We start from the raw sequence: 22,882 nt of genomic DNA, 5'->3' as shown, positions 1-22,882 counted from the left end.
TTATAACAATTTTTCAAAAATTTCTGTGATTTTCTATTATTAGTTTAAGCAAATAAAATTTTCATTAAGGGCATAGGGGGGGGTAAACACCCTTTTTTGGTTTTTTATCTTATTTTATATAGTTTTTACTAAGCTACAAGATGCTTTTTACAGATTTAAAAAATTCAAAATAATTTTTGAGATATAGCCCGTCAAAGTCGGAGGCAACAATAGGATCCTTATGGGAGGCGCAAACTAAAACGGCAAAAATAGACTATTTCACTAAAAATCTATCTTCTCCTACATTTTTTGAGATAACTACTTCAAACTTTCAGGAAATGTTCCTTGCAGTATTTAGAAAATTCTGTCGGAACAGAATTTGAAAAAATTAAAAAATAAAAATTTTATAACAAAAAAACAAAAAAAAAACTGTTTTTTTTGTTTATTTTTTATATAAAATTTTTATTTTTTATTTTTTTCAAAATTCCTTCCGACAGAATTTTCTAAATATATCAAGGAACATTTCCTGAAAGTTTGAGGTAGTTATCTCAAAAAACCTAGGAGGAGATAGATTTTTAGTAATTTCTAGTTATTTGCCATTTTAGTTTGCGCCTCCCATAAGGATCCTATTGTTGCCTCCGACTTTGACCGGCTATATCTCAAAAATTATTTTGAATTTGTTAAATCTGTAAAAAGCATCTTGTAGCTTAGTAAAAACTATATAAAATAAGATCAAAAACCAAAAAAGGGTGTTTACCCCCCCCTATGCCCTTAAATTCAAATTATTTAAGTTTTTGATTTTTGACTATCCATAACTGTTTTTCACATTTTCAGTTTATAGCAAAAAACACAGTTGTCAACTTTTTATTTTTCTAAAAAATTGTTTAAATCATTTTTACAATTATTGACCTTTTTTTAAGGCTGACTTGGTTAGTTTGTAGTGTCTAATTTAAAATTACTCATTACATTTTTTTGGGCTAAACAAAATCTTTTTGCAGATTAAATTAAAGTACATACTTTCAAAGCTACATTGCTTAGTTTAAAACTTTCTATAATTTAAAACATAATTAAAAAACAATGAGTTTAGAAGAAAAGATTCCATGTACAAGTGGACCTTGTAAAACAAAAATAGCATTGAAAAGGAGTTCCAGCTGGGAACTCCATCGCCATCTGCGGGTCATTGTCTGCAAGGTTTTTATTTTTTTAATTTGCTGGATTTTTTAAGAAAAATATAGAATATCCGTGTATACTTAAATTTTTCTTATTCTAAAATATACTCAACAATATAGAATTGTTTTTTTTCACAAAAAAATTAAAACATTTCTAACAAATAAAACTCATGATATTGAAGAAAAGAATATGATAAGAAAGTACTCATCAATAAATTTTTACTGATTTTTATACAAACCACATACAAGTATTTAGCTTGTTTTCTAAAAGTTTTAAGATATATTATAAATGTTTTTTAAAAAAAAACCAAATGTAGTAACTGTTTATACTATTTATATATAACCAGTACCTTATATAACCAGTCTTTTGATTTAATTATGTATCTTAAACAGTTATATTACTCTACAACAGATGTTTATAGTTAGTTTAGTTTTACAAACTAATTATAACCATCTTATAAAACAAAAGGTATAAATTGCATTTTTCGGCTGTTTCAGTGTAAAATTGAACCTGAAAAAATATTTTAATGTGGTTTAAACTGTTATAACAGTGTAGAGTATATTTTTTTGTCATTTTCAGCTAGTGTTTATTGAAATTTTAATCTATTCTGTATAAGTTTAGTTTGGTAAATTATCTTTACTTCACTCATAAAACCTGTATAGTTTTTTTTAAGACATAAAATTCAACTACAGACTTGCTACAAACGGTATGGCGATGAACCTTTTGATGTGGACGAAGACGGAGACCAAATATTTTGTTACTGGTGCGGAGACGGCGGAACACTGTTTCCGTGCAAAAACAAATCCTGCTCAAGGACATTTTGCAAGTAAGTTGATGTTTTTCACAGACTCATACGCTTGAAATAAGACTTAAGATTTCTCAACAAATTTATTAGCTCGTAATTTTGTAAACTTGCCAAAGAATTAGGTCTTATTTTTTTTCAAAGTTCCATATGGAATATTGTAAAAAATAATTTTACTCTCATTAGCTTACGAAACATTGTTTTTAAATTAAAAGCAAGTGTTACTTTGAGTAAATATAATTAGATTGATATAGAATATATGAAACTTCAAAAGAACAACAAAATAGAGTGTAAGAATTATAGTAAAACAAGCTTAATTAGTTTTTATGTTTGACAGTTTTTGTAGTTATAAAATATTTTATGTAAATGCTGTTTTTCTGAAGCTATTACGTTTCGTTTTATATAAAAAATACTAAGCTCTAATTCAGTAGGATGTTTACATATTAAAAAAGCTGTAATGAATTAATATTTCAGTCAATTAGTCTTTTAATAGCTGTTCTGTTTACTCATAACTTAACTACAAGAAACTCAATTTAAAAATAACAATTTAGCTATAATTGAATTAAAACTTAGCGAATCCGGTCCGCGAGTCTTTTTTGCAAACCAGCTTTGCTCTCAATTTCCTGTAAGCTTGCGGACAGTATAGAGACATTTCTCACTCTGCCCTGTCGTACATACTATTTCAACATCAGTTTCAAATTTTTCAGTATATGCTACGAGAAAAATTTATCACCGGAAGACAACAGCAAATATGCTGATGCTGACGAAGATGAGGAGCTTGAGTGCGTTTTCTGCAATCCAGACTCCATAAAGGATTTGCAATTAAAACACGCCTTTCTAAATAATAAACACAAAAAGGTTTATGTCAATAACAGATATGTTAAAAACACTAGATCAGTAAGTCTTGCTTTCTTCATCCTAAATTTTTATTGCATTAGTTGAATAGTGTAGGACGAAGCTTGTTGATTGCAATAAAAATTGTGCCGTTCTACATTGTTTTAACAAATTGATCAATACTTTTTTTTTCATAAACTAACAAAGATAAAAATAAATCTTTTAAGAATTTTTTAATTATTTCATGAAATATACTAATTTGCATTTTATTTGTTTAAAATAATCCTGCTTTGTTGTATAGATTTAAAAGGAAATTCCAACACTAATATTACTAATTTTTTGTTTGTTAATGCATGACTTTAAACTTTGCATGTAGTAGTAGTTTAGTATTATAAATCTTAGTGATGACTTATAGAAGTTTATGAAATATAGTTTTTTATTTTTAAAAGTAATTTAGTTAGATTTTTTATCTTAAATTAATTAAACGCATCTTTTTTGTTTGCTTTGAACTTATATATTGACTCAATTGCAATGCTAGAAAAGATAAGTTGGAAATCAGTTGTAAATTAAAGTATGTTTGAAGATTAAAAATGTGAGAACCATAGAAAAAAAGCTAAGAAATAAAATTGAAATTATGTATGGTTAAATTATAACAATCTTAATAAAACTTCATTAACAAGCTTGTAACTTTAATATTCACAAAACTTGAAATGTTTTAGACACGTAGCTCAAATTATTCATCTGAGCAAGCAAGCACATGCAACTCTGCCACAAGCTCAAAATTAACCAGCAGGGCGCCTTCTGAAGCCTCTTTCAAAACGGTAATTAATAATTATAATAATTATATACTAAATAGTATAAGTTTTCTAAATAACTTTCTTGTAGTATTTATTATAATAAACTAAAACTTCTACTTCAGTTAATTTTTTAGTTTGTCTTAAATTTTTAACTTGCGTAAAAATTAAAAAAATCACAAAAGTATGCTCGGTAAATATTCATTAAAATGATATTTTTTCTTTTAAATTAGATAAATCTGTTATGTATGCTAATCATGTATTTGTCAGATGAAGTTTTCTGAACCTAAACGTGTGTTGTTAACAAAAATTTAATTAGTATTAAAAAAGTACTGAATAAAGAAAAAAATCTGTTTATAATAAACCTTAGAACGAAAAACAAGTTTAGTCTAAGACAGATTAAAAAGAACTATTTAAAATACTTGGCTTTAGTTTATACCTATGCAAAAGAAACAATACGTAAAAATTAGTTTTTGATGATGAAATGAAAAAAATATGTCTAGAATGTATCGTTTAACAAGAAGGAAGAACAAATAGTACGAAAAAAATTGAAAGGAAAACAAACGTCGGGAAGTTTTCTGAAAACCCAACTAGCGACTTCGAAAGTTAATGATTCTTCGAAAAGCGAAACCACGAGTCAGACAGCGACCAAAAGAGCTGAAAAAGCCAACAACCTACATTCAGTTATAAAAAATTTCAAAAACAAAAGTAGTTTAAAAAGTTGTTTTTAAAATCGGTAAAAATATGTCCTTTATTTGTAAATTAAGTATTAGCCCTGATTGACTTTATTTCTTTGATTTAATTTCATTTAAATGATAGATTTTTAATTACTGAATGTTTGCATATAACAGATATATAAAGTTAATTGAGTTAATAAACATAGTTTTATAATAAGCACTTTGTTATATAATTACTTATTACAATTGAAAGCTTAGTTCCATTAACTTCAATTTAAAACTATATTAAAAAAAAAAAAAAACTATACGATGATCTGTTTTACCTATAATTTCATTATTATTAGGATACCTCATAAAAATTAGCACTTAATCTGGGTTAATCAAACAAATTGTGAAATTAAATGTTGAAAGTACGCAAGTTTTTTAAGCTTCAATTAGTTGATTTGTTTTCAAATTTTGTATTTTAATTAATGATAGGTAAACAAGTGACCAGTGCTAATGAACAAGCTCAAGAAAAAGTTGCGGAGAAGCTAGAAGAAATAGTTGAAGAACTTAAAGAGAAATTTGAAGAATGTAAAGAAACAGTCGAAGAGCCAGTTGAAGAAACAGTTGAAGAACCAGTTGAAGATCATGAAAAAGAAATTCCGACAAATAAAAGTGAAAACCACTTACAATTTTTACTCCTTATATAAATAGTTACTGCAATAATTTATTTAGTATATTGTAGTTTTCAGAGTCAATTAGTTTAGGTCAGTGGTCTGCAGCTTTTTATAATTAAAACCTGAGTTTAAATAAAAAATAATTGCTGTTCGATGTTGTTTAAAAATTTAATCTTAAAACGAAAAAGTATATCATAAGTAAACATATAATGTAAAATAATAGATCTAGCGTAGTTATAAAACATTTAGATACAGTTAGCCTTAAATATGTTTATTTTACTTTTTATTACCTTAATCATTTTTTAGTTATTGAGGGTTTTACAATACCTGAACTGGATATTACAAAAGTATCAGATGAGCAATTGAAAAATTATTTGGCTCAAGTAACGAACTACTTGAAACTTGTAAGTTTAGAAACAGTTAAAAGTATTAAAAAAAAAGCTTAAGAAAATATTTCAACAAAAAAAAGTGTAGTATAGATTGTTTCAAATAAAAAAGTACAACATTTACTGAACGTTAATTGCAATGAATATAAATTTACTTAACGCTGTAATAGTTCTTTAAATTGACTGTAGCTTTTTTAAACGTTGAAGTTTAAGTATTTGACAACTTTTTAAACATTTTAAAGCTAAAACCGCACTTGTCAAGAAATGCTGCTACCATAGTAAGCAATTTCGAAACTGAAATAAGCAAAGAATCGCCAATTCTTCAAACAAGATTTAGAGAAACCAGAAGTACTAGAGGTATTTTTAATTTTCATCTGTTGATAAATTTAGTTAAAGCTATTTTATTGAACATTGTTCAAGAGTTCTTTCATAAAACAGTGTTTCACTCAATTAATATTTTTATGTTTGAACAAAACTTTATATGTAAATTAGAATCACATTAATCCAGCAATTAAATCATTGAAACATTCGTTTTTGAATGAATTCGTAAACTAATAATTTTCTACTTACCTTACTGGATTAAAGTTGAGAAGTTAATTGTTACTCTTAAACCAAGTTGAAATAATAAATATAATTAGTAAATAACAAAAAAAAGGTTAAAAATTTAAAAAGCTTGTTTTGTTTCAATCAAGTAAAAGTTAGCTTAATAAGTTTAATGTGTAATCACAAGACGCATGACCAGGCCATCTACTGCTTAAGCTGATCTTATTAGCCTTAAATTTTTTCAAACAATCGTAATTTTATTTGGTTAGCTTAATATCAATTCTGTTTAAATAAAATTTTAAAACAACTGAAGATCTCGTTTTCAAACGAGTGAAACATGTATTGTAATAAAATTAAAAATTAATCATTAATCATTCTCCTTTTATTTAAGTTGAGAACTTTGATTGCAACCTTTAAAGTAAAAAGTACGTAATATAAATTAGCAGTTCTAAACAAACGCTGAGCAAAATAGAATACAACTAAAGTTTAATTTTTTTCATAAGTTGAAGAAAACATTGCAAGCTCTTCATCAACGGCGTCCCCAGCCAGCAACAAAAACACCGAAGAAGAAGTGACTGCCACCAAGGAAGAAGTTACTGCCAAAGTGCCAACTGTCAACGTGCACAGAATAGAAAGCGACGACGAGGACGACTGCGTGATCGTGGAACCTGCCATGAGCAGCAAACCACCTCCACTCGCATCAGAACCGAACGTTGAAACGAGCGAGAAACGAGAAAAGCTTCCATTGAACTCGGATGTAGTTTTAGATGTATCAGGCCCTGATGTGGTTTCTGGCGAATCAGGCCCTGATGTGGTTTCTGGCGAAACAGGCCCTGATGTGGTTTCTGGCGAATCGGGCCCTGATGTGGTTTCTGGCGAATCGGGCCCTGATGTGGTTTCTGGCGAATCGGGCCCTGATGTGGTTTCTGGCGAATCGGGCCCTGATGTGGTTTCAGGTGAGGGGAACTGCATAGTTAACGATGACGTCAGCTTTCCGGCGACAAGCGAGGAAGGTGCGTATGACGACGCGTCCTACACCGAAGAAACAAACGACAGACTGGAGAAGTCTAGAAAAAATGTGTGTGATTCTGATAATGACTCGTTTATCATGAATAAATTCTTCGACAAAATGGAAAATGTGGGAAGTGAGCAGCAAGACGAGACTCCGTCTAAAAATCCCCGAAGAGGAAAAAGAAAAAACAAAAGGAGGGTTTCAGACAGCTCAAAGTCAGAAAATGATTCCGAAGATCATTTTCAGAAAATGAGAACCTTCGTAGGTAATTTGGTAAGGCCAAGCCGAAACACGAACACAGCTTGTGGAGAATCCAGCGATGAAGAAAAGATGGAAACAGGAAGTTCAATTGACGTTTCAAATAAGGTTCATGAGACCAAAAAGAATGAAACTGATGTCGAAGATATATCAGACTTAGTACGTTTTTAATGTAACTAAATTAAGTTTTACACACTGACCTAAATACACGATTTTGTTATAAACTTATGATTGGTTACAAAAATTACACTTCAAATTTACTGTACATAACAGTATCAAAGTAAGTTTTTAACTTTGTGGCTATGAATCTTTTAAATAAACAGGAAGATATTGAAGACGGTGGCGAAGTGATCGAGGTTGACTCGGAGGAGGAGCTAGAAAAAATGGATGTGTGCGATGATGTGCATGATGCAGACAGAGCCCAGCAGGAAGTATTGGATCAGGTTAATCAGATTCTGAATGAAAATGATTCTTCTGATTTCGAAGTAGATGATTCTGAAGATAACGAAAACGAAGGTTTGTAATGTTCTATAATCTGTATAATGACTAAAAAGATTAAGTTAATAAGAAATAAACTTCAGATTTTTTAATGTTGACTTATACTGAGAACATTAATTTAACAATTAGTTTATTGTAAAATTTTCAAGCATCAAAAGTTGAAAGCAAAGCTTAAAATGAAAATAAAAACATATATCGGATATTTACATTTTTATGTTTTAAAATTTCGAGTTAAACTGTGAATTAAAAAATCAGAAAATAATAAAAAGAAGAAAAAAGAACCTGAGTTTAATAATATTTCTGCTGCTGAGAATCTCAATGGTAACACAACAGACAGTAAAGCAACTACAATCAATTTAGATAAGGATGTACAAAAACTGCTCAAGGTTATTTGGTTGAATAGTTTGTTATTAAATTAACAAACATTTCCTTACTAAGCTCTTAAGATTTTTTTTTAATAAATTAAAGTTTTAAATAAAAATAAACTGTTTGCTAGTTTGACTCATATTAAAAACAAAATTAAATAAAATTAAAACATCAAAATTAAAAGTAGGTGGAGTTTTTGTCAAAAATTGCCACACGCTCAGGCTAGTTAAAACATTTAGGAAAACTTTGGCTGGTATGATATTTGTTCAGGTTATTTAAAAAACTCAAGCTTGTTTTAAATGGTTTGCAAAGCTCTAGTTAAATTCAAATACTTTTTAAATATCAGGCCTGTTTTATTAAATAAAAAAAAAATCCTAAAAGTTACAATTTTTTTGTAGGAATTAAGACTTTTGTTATTACAATGTTTTTTAAGTATTCAAGCTTAATTTAAAACTTTTTTTTGTTTTTGCTAAAACTTTGTTTAATATCTAGCCAACTCAGAACGACTCAGGCTAGTTTGATGTAACCCAGGCTGGCTTTTTTGCATCCAATAGTGGCAGCTTCTTTTTACAATGGGAAATGGCTTTCATTTTTAGTTGATATTTTATTTAACTTTTATTTCTCTAAGAAAAAGCTCGCTATTTAGATAATAATTATTTACTTTTACGGACTTAAAAAGTTTCACGTCAATTGCAAATTGATTTTTTCTGTTTATAATCACATGTCTAAGTACCTCTAACAAGTTCTACAGGCAGTTTAAAAATTACTAGTTAATAAAAACAATGATGTATAAAAAGTTAAAATTATTGGAGCATGAAAAATACTGAAGTATGTAAAATTTAGTTATTTACGTAAATATGTTTGGGTTAGTTTAGTTTAACTAATATAATATTTAATTATTCCTTATAAAGCAACTGCACTATTATTTTGGTTAAATATTTAAACAAGCCTATTTTAACCAATTAAGATGGATCTTGATAAAGATGATAAGAAGAGAAAGCGAAGGACCGCGAGCAAGGAAGAGGTTAAAACTTTAATTCTTATATATAGCTGTTTTATTGTCTAAACCAGACGAAAATATCTTTTAATTATAAAGGTTTTCTATGCTGTGTATTATGAAACAACCGGTTGAATTTTAAGCAACTACTGTTTTTTTTAAATCAACAATATCTTGACAGTCCGGTCCTGACAAGAAAAAAAGGAAACATAGTGAAAGTTTAAAAACTGAAGATGAAGTTCACTCGATAGACGATGAAACTAACTCAGTGAGTGAGAGCCAGCTGTTTCCTTCAGAAGACGTACGTTTTTAGCTGAAAGATTACTTAAGATTATAAATTTTACTAATATTGTTATAAAAATTATATTGAAAAATCAAAGTTATATATTAATAATTTAAGAATAATTTATTAATAACAATACATGAGTTAAAAAAAAAAACAATAAAACTTCGAAAAAATCTTCATAAATATTAGAAAAATTTTATTGCTTACAGATTGAAAGTTTACCTGAAGTGTCAGACGTGGAGGATGTTGAAATACCAAGCAACCTACTATGTCCTAAAATTACTCTTGATGACATTAAATCTCCTGAATATTTGAACAAAGTTGCGAAGGTATAAGTTTAAAATGTAGTTCAAAACATAGAATTAGTTAACAATCTTTAGATATTTTACTACTGTTGTTAGAGATAACAAGTAACACAATCAACTTAAAAAATAACTGATTACTTAAAGCTTTTATCAGAACTTTAATAAACAAATACAAGTAATTTCCAAGTACAAATGCCCAAAGAAAACATCGGCGAAAGTCTAGCAGAGTCAAAGCGTAGACTTACATACGCCTTGAGACAAGCTCAAAGTTTGATCACACCACTCCGTTCATCAGACCACAATCTTTCGGTAGACTGAGACCCGGGTTTTGTATTTATTGAAACTCTTCGGGGTCAGTCGAGACCGAAAAAGCTGCTGTCGTCAACCTACAAACAGTTTATTATGCTTTACCATGAAAATAGAAATACGTGTAAATTTTCAGGAAAACAACTTGAATATTGAAGGAGTAGAGCTCATTAGTGACACCGATGATGAGGATGAGATCAAAAGACCAGCGAAAACAAATAGAAACCACCTTGATTCAGACGCTGAAGATGGTCCAATTTTGCTTTCAAGTGACGATGAAGTAGTTTGAAAAACTAAATCGTTAACTTTACTTTAAATACAAAATAAACCAATTAAGAGAAAGAAAATCAAAACGCTTGATAAATGTTTTAAATTCACGCCTAGTATTATGTTAGGCGTAAAATATTTTAAAAATAACTGATAAAAATGAAAGATAATTCAATAAAATTTACATTAATCACAAAAAACTGTTGAACTCTAAAAATAAATTTCAATGCTTGAAAAATTTTATTAACCAAAAGTCTAACAAAAGAGTGTTATATTACTTAAACAAAAAAAAAACCAAGCAATAAACATCGCCTGAATTGTAAAAAACAAAACAATTTAAAAGGAACAAAATGACGTAGACATGAGCTCCGAATCCTCAGACTCGGAGCCTAAAGTGATCACGAGGCCGAAGAAGAAAAAATTCATAGATGATTATTTCAAGAGTCAGAACAGCGATGACGACTTCGTACCTCGCGTATGTTTTTTTTTTTTTGCGTTTTTCATGTGAATGTTAAATGTTGTTTTTTAACAACAAGACAGATTCTACTAACCAAAAAAAATAAGTTGAGAATAACAAACTAAACAAAGTTTGAAACTAACTAACTTACAAACTAAAAAAAAATCTCATCTTTAAAAACAATTATAAGCAACTATGAACGAACATCCAAAAAGTAAAACATCGACATTCGAAATTAAAAATTAGTTATAAACTTCTTTCATTTCAACGCTCCAGAAGAGTCATAGATAAAGGTCTTGATATCTGGTGAAAGAAGCAAATTAATTACAGCTCAAAAAAATTAAAACTAATAACATACATAACCAAATAAGATTAATTTACATAGCCAACGAAATGAATCTATAAACGAAAAATTAAAGCATATATCTACATATTAAAAAGATGAATTCATATAAATAAATACAACTTGAAAAAAAGTTGAAGTTGAAGCATTACACCGATGACGCAAAATTTATTATATCGTTTTAGAAATTGCGCACCAGAAGAAGGCAGAAAACAGTAGCAGACTCGACCAGCGGCTCCTCCTCAAACGATTCGTCGAACGGCAGCGATGCGGACGAGGGAAGCCGCGAAGAGCTGGACGCGAGGGCCATCGAGAGCAGAAGAAAGAAAATTCGGGGCATCCTGTCCGAAGACAAACTGCAAGCCGCCACCAGGCAAGCGGGGAAGGCCGAGCTGGAAAGGAGGAAAAGGATCAACGGTAAAAAGAACAAATCGGTATGAGAGTTGTTTTTGATAATGTTAATACTTGAGTGGTTGTCAGTGTTTCTATTAGATTAAAAGTTCTAGGCATAATGGAGTGTTTTTTTGCAGATGGTTATTAACGAAGAAGGAGTAGTTGTAGATGCGGTTTATTCAAAAGATCCTCTGATTAAGGTAAGTGTTTTTATGTGCAGTTAGATAAAATGAAGCTTATAAGTAGTTTCTTAACCAGTCCGTTTATTAGTTTGTGTAGTAAATTTGAAATAACTGTTATTATGATTTAAATACTTTAACTTATACTCCTTGTATATTAGAATTAGTAGCTTCAATATAATAACTTTAATGTTATAACTATTGTATTTATCTATTATTCCCTTTTTTCTAAAACAGCTTGACCAGAACTTTGTAAAGAAACTGAAGATTCACCAGTTCGACGGAATTGAATTCTTGTGGAATTCGGTGATTGAATCAATCAAATACTATAATAATCCCAAATCAAAACATCAAGGTTGCGTATTAGCGCATTGCATGGGTCTCGGCAAAACTTTACAGGTAAAATTTAAAATATTAAAGCAATAAAGTTCATTAAAAAAAATTGAAAATTAAAATACCTGAGTACAACTAGAATTGTATTTGTAGTTGAGCTTTGCAGATTTCTTAATGAAAACAAAAATACATTTATAGTAATAAACTGATACGCAAAGTATATTTTAGCTTCATAACTATCCACCTCTTATGCATTTGAAGATAAAAGGAGTAGTAAAGCACATTAATAATATTAAAATTGAGCAAACATTTTCAAACACAGACGATCTGCTTCTTGCACACGGTTCTCACAACAAATCACCTTCCGATTGAAACTGCGTTGGTGTTGTGCCCCAGCGGAACGGTGCTCAACTGGATTGCCGAGCTGAACAAGTGGACCAAAGGTTGCAAGGAGCAGTTTATGTTTTACAACGCCCAAGAATTCAGCAACGTTTCCCAGAGGAACAAGAAGTTTAAGGTGAGTCCTAGCTGCTTTTTAATGTCAACACAATTACAAAACTTATAAACCAAAGCATTGTTACATCAACTGTAGTAAAATAACCACACTCGATGTCAGTTTTGAAAGTATGTAATCTCAACACAGGAGTGGCACAACACGGGAGGGGTGATGGTGATGGGTTACGCCATGTTCAGAACTTGCTGCACGTCCAGGTCGGGCGTCACTTTCAGCAAGTTGCTGCATCCGGGTGCCGACATCGTGGTGGCCGACGAGGGACACATTTTGAAGGTAGGATTTTGACGTTTGATAACTTAAATTATTTTGACTAGAATAATACTGTTATTGCTAATTTTGTTGGTAAGATGACGTTATGGATGTGTTATTGAATTACATGTATATGTTTAGTTAATTGCAAGGCACACACTTTTAAATTAATTATACAGAGTGATAAGTCCGCGCTGGCAAATGTGATAAGCAAAATTCGAACAAAGAGCAGGATCGTTCTAACCGGTACTCCCATGCAAAACAACTTGATGGAATATTACCAAATGGTCGACTTCATAGCTCCTAACTTGCTTGGAACTAAAAAAGTAAACTTTATATTTTTTATAGATGTACTTCATCATATCAAATTATAGCATGACAACATATTTTATGTTGATTTAAATGAACACTGCATTGTATGTTTTTTGATAAAAATTAAAGTTTTCTACGATAGCTTTGTATTTTAGAATTAGAGAAATCTTGATACATTTTTTCTAGTTTTAAGTGAAGTTTCCTACATAGTTTTGCTATATGTTTTGTTTTTATGGTAAAAAAAATATATAAATGTACAATATTATACCTACGAGCTACAAGCAAACAAGACAGATGAACTAATTTGAAGTTTCTATGCATGAAAAATAATATTAGCATCTTAATACAACATTTAACTAAGCTCTGGAAAATTTTTCATTGAGCCAATATTGTTACAACTGCTGAACAAACTAAACTAACGTAATACAAATCATCGTTGAACATTTTGTTAAATGTGTGGTTGAACGACTGAACCTTGATAACCTTGCATTCAAAAGCCTGACATTCAACTTTCTCCCACAGGAGTTCATGAACATGTTCGCGAACCCGATAATGAACGGGCAGCACAAGGACTCGAGCGAGCGCGACGTGAAGCTGATGAAGAGGAGGAGCCACGTGCTGCACGAGATGCTGTCCGGGGTGGTGCAGCGAAAGGACATCGACGTGCTGAAGGAGCACCTGCCGCCCAAGCACGAGTACGTCATATTCTGCCGGCTCAGCGAGGTGCAGGTTGGTGGTTGAATGAAATCTTGTTGGGTTAAAAAGTCAAATCGTTTTTCTATTCTGCTGCCTCGTTCAGATTAAGTTTAGCTGCTTCTGAAATAGAAGCCACTAATTCATAGTTTTTTTGATAGGCTCAATGAAGTTTTTTTGAATGTTACTAGTGTTTAAAAAAAGTTGTTAAAAAAGTTTACCAAGGAGCTAAGCCAAAATCATTAAAAAACTTAATTGCCCGTTATTATTTCGTTGTCAAAATACATAATATTTATAAAATTTAACCAACGAACACTCCCACGCAACAGTGCAGGATGTACAATCACTACCTTTCTGCTTTCTACGTGGGGAAGGGCAGCGAAGACAGGATGCTGTTCAACGACTTCAACAATCTCACGTGGTTGTGCGCCCACCCCATGGCGCTGCAGATCAGGCACGAGAGGCAGCAACAAGACAGCAAGGAGGCGACTTCCGACGAGGAAGAAGACACTGATGAGAAGAAAGATAGAAAGAAAAGGGAGGATTTTGAGTGCATGACTTTGAAGGTTTGTTGAAAAGCAATGTGGATTTGTGTAGATCGAATGGAGTTGTATATTTAATTCAGTTTTTATTTGATTTTTTAAAGCAAAAAGATGGTATTAACTTTTTTTGACATCATCAATCTTTATTGAATTTTTTTTTATAATACAATTAGATATATTAGGTTATTACTTGAGTCAGCAGGTATTAAACTACGGTCATAAACTGTCTTAGCTGTAATCAATTAAGCTCGTTTTTCTGTATAACTAAACTCTTGAAAAAACTTATTCAATGTTAAATGTTTTGAAAACTTGAAGTGTTATAATTTTTTTATAAACAAAAATTAAATGATTAATTACTCAGATTAAAAATTGGACAATCAATAGTTTTAATTTAAAATGATTAATTTTTCAGCAATTGAGAGATTATATAATATCCAAAGGTGGTTCTTATGCTGGCTGCTTTGAAAAAAGAGATTTAGTTGAAACTGCTGAAAAGTGCACTGGTAAGTTATTTAGACATGAGACAAATACTTTTTATGTTTTATATCAGTGGTCGGCACGATATTTCGAATCCGTGAACCCTAAATCACAAAATTAAAATTCTGTGCACCCCAATTTGCGTTTTTTAGCGCCGCTAGTGTTTAAGAATATGTAAACACTTTTAATCGTTTATATACAAATATTTCGGTAGCACCCAGTTAATTTTACACGCTAACTTTAATTTAACCAGTTTACCCTATCCATTTTAATAAACTTTTAATATCGGTGATCTAATTTTTACATCAATATTTTACTTATATCACCCAGGTCTAAAATACTATCTAGATTAATTAAATACATTGCCACTACTAATTAACAATCAGTAGTCTTGGTACTTTTTATTGAATGCTAAATTTAAATATTTAAAAAGTTAACTTAATGATATTTTATTAAGCGATTACTATCTGTGTTTAACAAAGGTAATGCCACGAACAAATAACTAAAAAAAATTACCACAAAAAATAACGGAAAAAAAAGATATAAAAAATTATCACAGCTAAATCGGTTTGTTGATCTGGAACGGTATGTGTGGGTCTTGTTGCAAACAGGATACTGATCAAGCCTAAATTTTAGGTTATAAAGTTAATGCTAAACAATAATTTGGGTTTTAATGAGGTTTATTTAAGAAAATTGCTTAAAAATTTTTTTGGTCGAGGGACCTGGATACTCAAAAAGACTTCTCGATCATAGAGTTGCATACCCAACTTTAATCAAAATTATAATGAGCTGAAAAATAAAACTTAACAGTTAAACTTTTAACTCTAAAACAAAAAACTCTATGAAAAATGACATTATTAAACTTTAAAACATTAAATAATTTTTTATAAATAAAAATTACCAGAAAAAAATATTATAATAGTATCTAGATTATACACACATAAAATATACATTGAACTCTACATTAAATAGTAAAGTTTTGATCTGAAATGTTTTTAAATTGAAAATTTATCAATTATTTAAGCTTTTATGTCTTAAAAGTTATAAAAACAAAAATTATATATATTTTAAGTTTTAAAATATATGTTTAAGAATTTGAATTCTACTATTAACTTATTTAAGAAAGAATAAAAATGAACTATAACATTAAAAAGAAACTACAATGTTCAAAAAAAAAGCAAAACAAAACTGTATCTAATAAAAACAAATGATTTTTTTAAAACTAAATAAAATGTTAATGATTAAAAATAACAACAAGTAAATTAATGTAAATTAATAAACCAAAATTTTAAAAATTAGATTAATCTCAAGAGTTAGTAAGCACTTAAAAAGCACTTGAAAATATATAAATCATTTTTGTAAAATTTTAACATAATATTAAGCATTAATATAACAGACATTGACTATTAAATTTTTTTGTTTAATATAAGCGACTAAAGTCCCAAGAGACCTATTATTCTGAAACTATCTTACCATAATGAGCTGTTTATTGCAACTGCTACAGGGTTTGTGGTTAAACTTGTCAAGCAATTTCATAAAATCGAGTTGTAATATCTTTTTTTAAGGCTCCACGCATCAACTCATCGATGCATTTTTCCAGGTTTCCAGTTAAAGTGGCAACCCTGCTATTATTAAAACATTAAGCATGTACCTCCATGTATTTTCACTTATGTTTAAGATACAGAAGTTAACAAAAAAATTCTCAACTAACCTGGATATCTTTAAAATCCTTACTAGTCTTGTTAAAAGAAATCTCAAAAAATATAAAATGAGTCTGAGTGTACCTAACTTTAAAAATAAATCTAATTATTTAATGTCAAACCTGAAGAATACTAAAACTTACCATTAAAAAGGGTAAGATTACTAATATTTAGTAGTGTAAAGCAAAAAATTCTTTTGAATCATCATGAGTTTTATACTTTAAAATTAGATAAAAAATGATATGACTAACAAAATATCTACAGATAGAAAAACATTTAAAAAAATTAAACTACTTGACATTTAAAGTAAAATTATGTTGGCTAAGAAAAAAAAAAGTCATAAAAGTAGCTTAAACTTCAGATTAAAATTACCAATCTAGCCGCAAAGCTAGAGCTTTTCAATAAAGTTCAAACTAGACAAAATATGTAATAACACTGTATTTATTCTTCAAACATATTTCTCCCTAATTTATTTTATGGACCATTCAAGTAAATTTCAAGATCATTTAAAATTGTATAAATAATAGAACTATCAGAAAAAATTGTTTTGAAACAATACTTAAGTAAGTTAAAATTCTAACTTTTTCAATTAAACTTTCTTAATATGTTACACATAAAACTTGAAATTTTTTGTTAAAAAATATATTTTTCCATTAACAATAATTACTTACAAAATACTGTCAATGATGCTTGGTACCTAATACCTAAGACAAAAACAAAATAACTTGCTTTAAACAAAGGAGAATAAAACATTTAAAGTTAAAAAAAGGTTATATATTTAACAAATATATTAGATAAATCCTAAGGTACAAAGAAAATTAACACTAGCCTCAGTCAGACTGATTGTTTCTAAAAATTCTAAATTAAACAAAGTTGACCTCAGTTCTCCTAGTACTTTTAGCTTTTACAAAGTCTAACTGTAAAAAAGTAAAAAATATTTAGAAACAAACTTAATTTTAAAAGATATAATAACTTATACTTAAAACATTGCCATGTTTGTGGTTGAAAAAAACTTATTTAAAAAAACAAGTGCTATTAACAGGGCTGCCAAATGTATTTAGCAAATTTTCTCCAGGTTTTCAAAATTAGCTTAAGGTTTTTAAAAGTACACATTTTTGGGTAGATTTTTATTTTTAAGCTAGGAAGGTAAAAACTGAGTTGAATAGTATTAAGACATTAAAAAGCTACTTCAATTATTTTTTTTTGATAATGAAAAAATGATGATGAAAAGTTTTCGATGGTGAAAAAACGTTTGATGATAACAAAAGTTTTATCTATATGGTATACTATTTGTGTCTAACAAAATTTTTCTATTTAACATGTAAAAATTGTTTAACATTCCAGCTTTTTTAGTAATTTTTGTTCAAAACTCCAGGTTATTCCAGGTTTTTTTATTTACATTTCTCTAATTTCAGGTTTTTTAGCCTAAATTGTCAAACTCCAGGTTTTTCCAAGCTTCCAAGGTTTTAGGCAACCCTGTAAAACTTAATATTATCAAGGCCAACAATACTCAGTAAAATAAAGCAAAAACTCTTTTTTAGTAACTAAGTTAAAGTTTAATTATTTATCTATTATTTTTAAATTAGAATACCAAAAATTAAATGCTCAAAAAAAAAAAAGAAAAATATTTGTAAAAAAATATTTAAAAACTCATTTATGTCATAAAAAAAGAAGTCTTAAAAACTAGCCTGAAATTTGAGAAAAGTTACCATACTAGCAAAAATTCTTCAAGAGACTCAAATTCAATTTTGGTCAACCAGAGTTTTGTATTCAAAATTTAACAAGTAAGTTTGACACTGTTACATGTTATCCACTCTTTGAGTCAGAAAATAAGCCTGAGTGACTAAAGACTAGACTTAGTACACAAGCTAGCCTTAAAGAGTGGTATATATAAGCAAAAAACTATTTTTAATTACAATGTTACTTAGACATTTATAGATCTTAAATGTTTTAAGTAATAATAATTAATTACAAATTGAATGTCAAATTTCAAGTTAAGCAACAGTTGAAGGTTGTCAAAAGGTATCAAAATAAACCCAATATTTTCAAGTAATTTATAACAAGTCTCAGTCATGCTGAGTTTTTGTAAATATATTAAAACTAGCCTCAGTTGGTCTAGGTTTATCATGATTTAAAACTAGACTTCGTTATTATTAGAGAGCTAAGCATGTGACAGCCCTGATATTATTGACACTTTCTATACTTCAATTTTATTTTAAGTAAAACATAGTTGATTTTTTATGGCCAAACTAATTTTTATTTCAAATATCAGTTGTATAAGCTGATTAATATAGTGATTTTAAATGTAGCAAAACGCTTTTAAACAATAAGAGTTAATAAAATTAAACATTAATAGAATAATAACCATTTTATTTTGTTTTGAAGAAACTATGAGATTTGCTCACTTCAGTTTTTCTTGGATCGTTATGGGTGGAAGAATTGTAACAGAATAGAACTAGGATAGTACAAAAATGGTCGTTTTATTAACAACAAAATGGTCAATTAGATATCAAGTTTGAATATGTCTTAAATTTAGAAAGATTTAAAAAAAAAACTTAATTTTAGTTTCTGCGCGAAAAAAATTTATGTACCCCAAAATAAGTTTCATGCACCCCAAAAGTCTCGTGCATCCTAAAAAAAAATTCATGTACACTAGTGTGCACCAGTGTACACCGTGCCGACCACTGTTTTATATGATCTAGTATATAACGATTTTTTATAAATTTAAATGTTAAAACTAAATTTTTGTAGAAAAAGAGAATTCAAAATTCTCTAAAAGTTGGTATCAAGAATTGAAGCCTGACAACGAAAATCTGTGGACTGATCATGCGAACAGTGCTAAGGTGAGTTTGTTATAAAAGTAATTTAAATTTAAGTATATAAAACAACAACTTTATCTCAAATTTTTCAAATATTAAGCAAAGTTGTTTTGCCAGATGATGATAATGCTCAGTATTCTCGAAAAATGCCAGCAAAATAATGAGAAAATAGTGATATTTTCACAATCAAGAGTTATTCTGGACCTCGTCGAAAAAGTTTTCAAAAAGGTCTTGAAATCAAACGGAAAACCAAAATGGTTTGTTAATCAGAAAATAATATATAGTCAACTTGTAAATTTGAAATAACTTAACCAACAGTCCTACAGTAATTCAAATCTAAAATTAGCACTTTTTATTATAATAAACGTAATATAAACTGCTTGATTTTAACTTATTTAAAGCATATAGATTGTGAAAGATGTAAAAAAATTATGAGTTAGTCCATACATATTAATTTGTAACACAGGAGTCACGGGATCAACTACTACAGATTAGACGGATCGACTCCGCTAAATAACAGGAGTCATTACGTCAACAGGTTTAACAAAGGAGATCGTATAAAAATTATGTTGGTTTCCACCAAAGCAGGCGGCATCGGCATTAACTTATACGGAGCCAACAGGTTAAAAAAATTTAGATTAGTGATGGAGTATACACTTATTTAAACTTTGATAGAGAATTTTTAACATTATAGTCAATTGTTTGTTGAAAGTAGGTGTATAAATGAAAAAAAAAACATTTCTTGTTTATAAAACTAGTGGTTTATTTAACTTAACACCAAGAAAGGTTAATAAATCAATTCATGGCTATACTAGTTATTTATTACAGGGCAATTATGCTTGATACTTGTTGGAACCCGGCACATGACAAACAAGCCATATTTAGAATCTACCGGATAGGGCAGAAAAAGCACTGCGTTATCTACCGACTAGTTGCAAAGGGAACCATGGAAAACATAGTGTATGAGAGACAGGTAATATAAATATAAAGTAAAGTGTTTTATTTACCACTAGTCACGTTAGTTTACAATAAAAATTATGCTGAAAATAGTCTTAACTCTATCTGGTAATGAAGTTGGTTTGAAATAAAAGTTCGGTTAAATTAAAGTTTTGAAATAAAAAAAAGCTGTTGATATCATCAGTGCAAACTGTTCCACGCAGATAAGCAAGCAGGGAATAGCGCAGAGAGTGGTGGAGGACAAGCAGGTGAACCGGCACTTCAACTCCAAGGACCTGAAGAAGTTGTACGAGTTCAACCCCCACACCTACAACATCAACGGAAGGGAGAAGGTTTCCGAAGAGCTGAGCGCTGAAGACGAAAAAGTTCACGACAGCGTTTTCAGAGATCTTTTGAAGGTATTTATCGCTGTTGCTACTCGTTTGAAAACTAAAAAAGTTCTAATAAAATCAATCCCTTTAAACCTTGGCTGTAATTGTGATTATTAACTTTTAAAGAGACCGTTTTACTGTGTTTCAATTGTAAAAAGTTGTTAAAGTTTCTCACAACAATTTTGGTTTGCAGGAGGAGAAGTTCAGGGGATACGTGTCGTCTTACTTGGAGGAGAACACGCTGCTGGAGCACAAGGTGCACGAAGATCTGTCGAAGGAAGAACAGACTAAAGCGTGGGAAGAATACAAAGCTGAAGCCATTCCTCAAGTTGACAGCACCAGCATAGTTGCCAAACTCTCGTCAGTTTATTAAAATATACGTGGATTAAGATAAAAATTCATATTCAAAAATTTATTTAAATTTTCAAATATTAATTGTAAGTTGTTGTCAAGATAGATCAGTTAGAGTTTGCTTAAGTATATGTTATCTTAACTCAAGCATAAATATGAACAGAAACGAGGATCTTAAAGGACTGATCGGGTACGGGAGCAACGAAGTAGAAAAGATAGAAAAGACCCTGTCAGGGCTAGAGGTAAGTTACTACGTAAACCAGGGGTCGGTAGGTCGAAAAAGTAACGATTTTAATGTGGTTAAAAAACATGTTTTTTTTACCAATTGTTATGAATCATCTTTTAAAGATACCTCTTAAGTTTTAACATTTGTTTTAAAACGAATTTATAACAAATTAACAGCTGATACATAATTGAAATAACTTCATGCTAACTTGAATGTTTTTTCAGCTGATGGACTACACGTCTGTGTACGCGGCTGTCTTCCACCACAATCCAGATATCGAGCATGAGGAGTGCAAGAACATCACTCACGAGTACCTCGTTCAGAAGACCATGCGGCAACAGTCGCTTCACAAAACCAGAAAGTAAGTTTTGTTTTTTTTGTATGTTTCATATTGGTGAAAAAAAGAATAATACCTAATAGAGTTTTTAAGTTAATATTATAACAATATAAGGCAGCAGTTTTAACTGTCTTCTGATATTCTTAGTGTTAAGAGTTTTAATTCGTATTTATTATTTATAAAATGTTCATAAAATAACATTTAAATAAATTTCCTAATTTAGTTTTTATTTTGAATCAAGTTTTTAGTAATACTTTGTGATTAACAACAAATATTTTTTTCCAGTTATATCAAAGATAAAATTAAAGAGGCAGAAACGTGGATGCAGAAACAACGGTAAGTTCGAAATCTGCTGTTTGTTAAAAAAAAATAAAAATTTGGTTATGATTTCCATAAACCTAACAAGTAAATTCGTTCTTACAAATTTATTGTACTTTTGAAAAAAATTAACTAAGAAGTCATAAGCACCTTCATTTTTTAAATGTTGTTAAATGAGTCTAGATTGAAATTAAACAAAAAGTAATTATTTAAAACTTAAAAATGCTTAATTAATGACCTATATGACATATATGTTCACAATTTTTTTTTACAGAACTCAGAGGTACGTGAACCCGTCAACGCAGCAGCACGGAATGCAATACATCAACCAACAAGGGAGGTTCAACCGACCCCCGCCTAACGCCACTGCCTACCAGCAATACAACCAATTTAATTTCAACAATGGAAGACCACCTTACATGTGAAGATTTTTAATCACTTTTAAAAACTGTCTTAAGTTTATTTCGTTTTGATTTTAGTTAAATTGAGGATGCTGTTCGATGAGTTATAATGAAGGTTTTCGGTATAATATTGTATGCTGTTTTTTTTTCGTAAAATAGACAATATTCTGTTGATCGTCGTTTCTATAAATATGCATTGAATAAAATTAAGTGGTCATTGAACTTGGTCAGGTATACTTAGTGTTTTTAATGTTATATGTTTATTATTCAACAAGTTATTAAAAAAGATTTTTTAGGTTTTATATACTTGAATATATTAAAAAAATATCATAAGAAAAATAATGATTAATGTTTACTTCTGGTTCGCTTTGTTGATCATTATGCCACTTATAACGTCACTTAAACTAAGAAAGTGTTCAAAAAAAGTTTTTCTTAAGATACTAGAATGTTAAGTCATTCGAAAACAGTTCAACTGTATATGTCTACGACTCCTACTTTTTAATTCGAGTATTACATTAATTCAGTGCGACCACCTTATCTGGACTCCTGTTAAGTCCTGGAATATTTTGTTTTTTTAATTACATGTATCACAACCTGAATTAAATACTTTTTATAATTACAATTTTAGTAATTACAATATAAATTCAATTGTTAAAAAATCCAGATGTAACAAGATAATTTAACCTTATATTATCAATCTGTCTTATTTATGGATGTTAAATCAAAACTACCAAATATAATTGCGTTAAACCAATGTAAAAACTTTTAAGT

General features: G+C 29.4%; 1 protein-coding gene across 1 annotated transcript; it reads left to right on the top strand.

The window, feature by feature from the left end:
* The first annotated feature begins 983 nt into the window (after window positions 1–983).
* On the top strand, window positions 984–22,283 carry LOC145847325 (uncharacterized). The gene is made up of 35 exons (XM_082953571.1): window positions 984–1,170; window positions 1,842–1,975; window positions 2,659–2,809; window positions 3,505–3,606; window positions 4,083–4,287; window positions 4,734–4,913; window positions 5,222–5,319; window positions 5,544–5,658; window positions 6,348–7,273; window positions 7,438–7,630; window positions 7,868–7,998; window positions 8,946–9,002; window positions 9,157–9,276; window positions 9,471–9,590; window positions 10,009–10,152; window positions 10,483–10,614; window positions 11,125–11,373; window positions 11,470–11,532; window positions 11,749–11,910; window positions 12,167–12,361; window positions 12,488–12,631; window positions 12,787–12,933; window positions 13,442–13,648; window positions 13,942–14,178; window positions 14,567–14,657; window positions 19,083–19,174; window positions 19,268–19,407; window positions 19,617–19,772; window positions 19,979–20,123; window positions 20,311–20,505; window positions 20,672–20,838; window positions 20,993–21,071; window positions 21,280–21,416; window positions 21,678–21,728; window positions 21,985–22,283. The coding sequence occupies exons 1-35, from the start codon at window positions 1,057–1,059 to the stop codon at window positions 22,133–22,135; spliced, it is 5,730 nt and encodes a 1,909-aa protein (XP_082809697.1). The 5' UTR covers window positions 984–1,056; the 3' UTR covers window positions 22,136–22,283.
* The last annotated feature ends 599 nt before the right edge of the window (window positions 22,284–22,882 follow it).

The sequence above is a fragment of the Thalia democratica genome, chromosome 1 (assembly GCF_965202585.1).
Source record: "Thalia democratica chromosome 1, ktThaDemo2.hap1.1, whole genome shotgun sequence".
Lineage (NCBI taxonomy): Eukaryota > Metazoa > Chordata > Thaliacea > Salpida > Salpidae > Thalia > Thalia democratica.
Note: the sequence above shows the minus strand (reverse complement) of the source record. Positions and strands in the feature narration are given on the sequence as shown.

Coding starts and splice junctions, on each gene's coding strand:
- LOC145847325 (XM_082953571.1), top strand. CDS start 1,057: ATGAGTTTAGAAGAAAAGATTCCATGTACAAGTGGACCTTGTAAAACA. Junction 4,288..4,733: donor AAAAAATTTCAAAAACAAAA/GTAGTTTAAAAA, acceptor AATTAATGATAG/GTAAACAAGTGACCAGTGCT. Junction 21,072..21,279: donor AGACCCTGTCAGGGCTAGAG/GTAAGTTACTAC, acceptor ATGTTTTTTCAG/CTGATGGACTACACGTCTGT.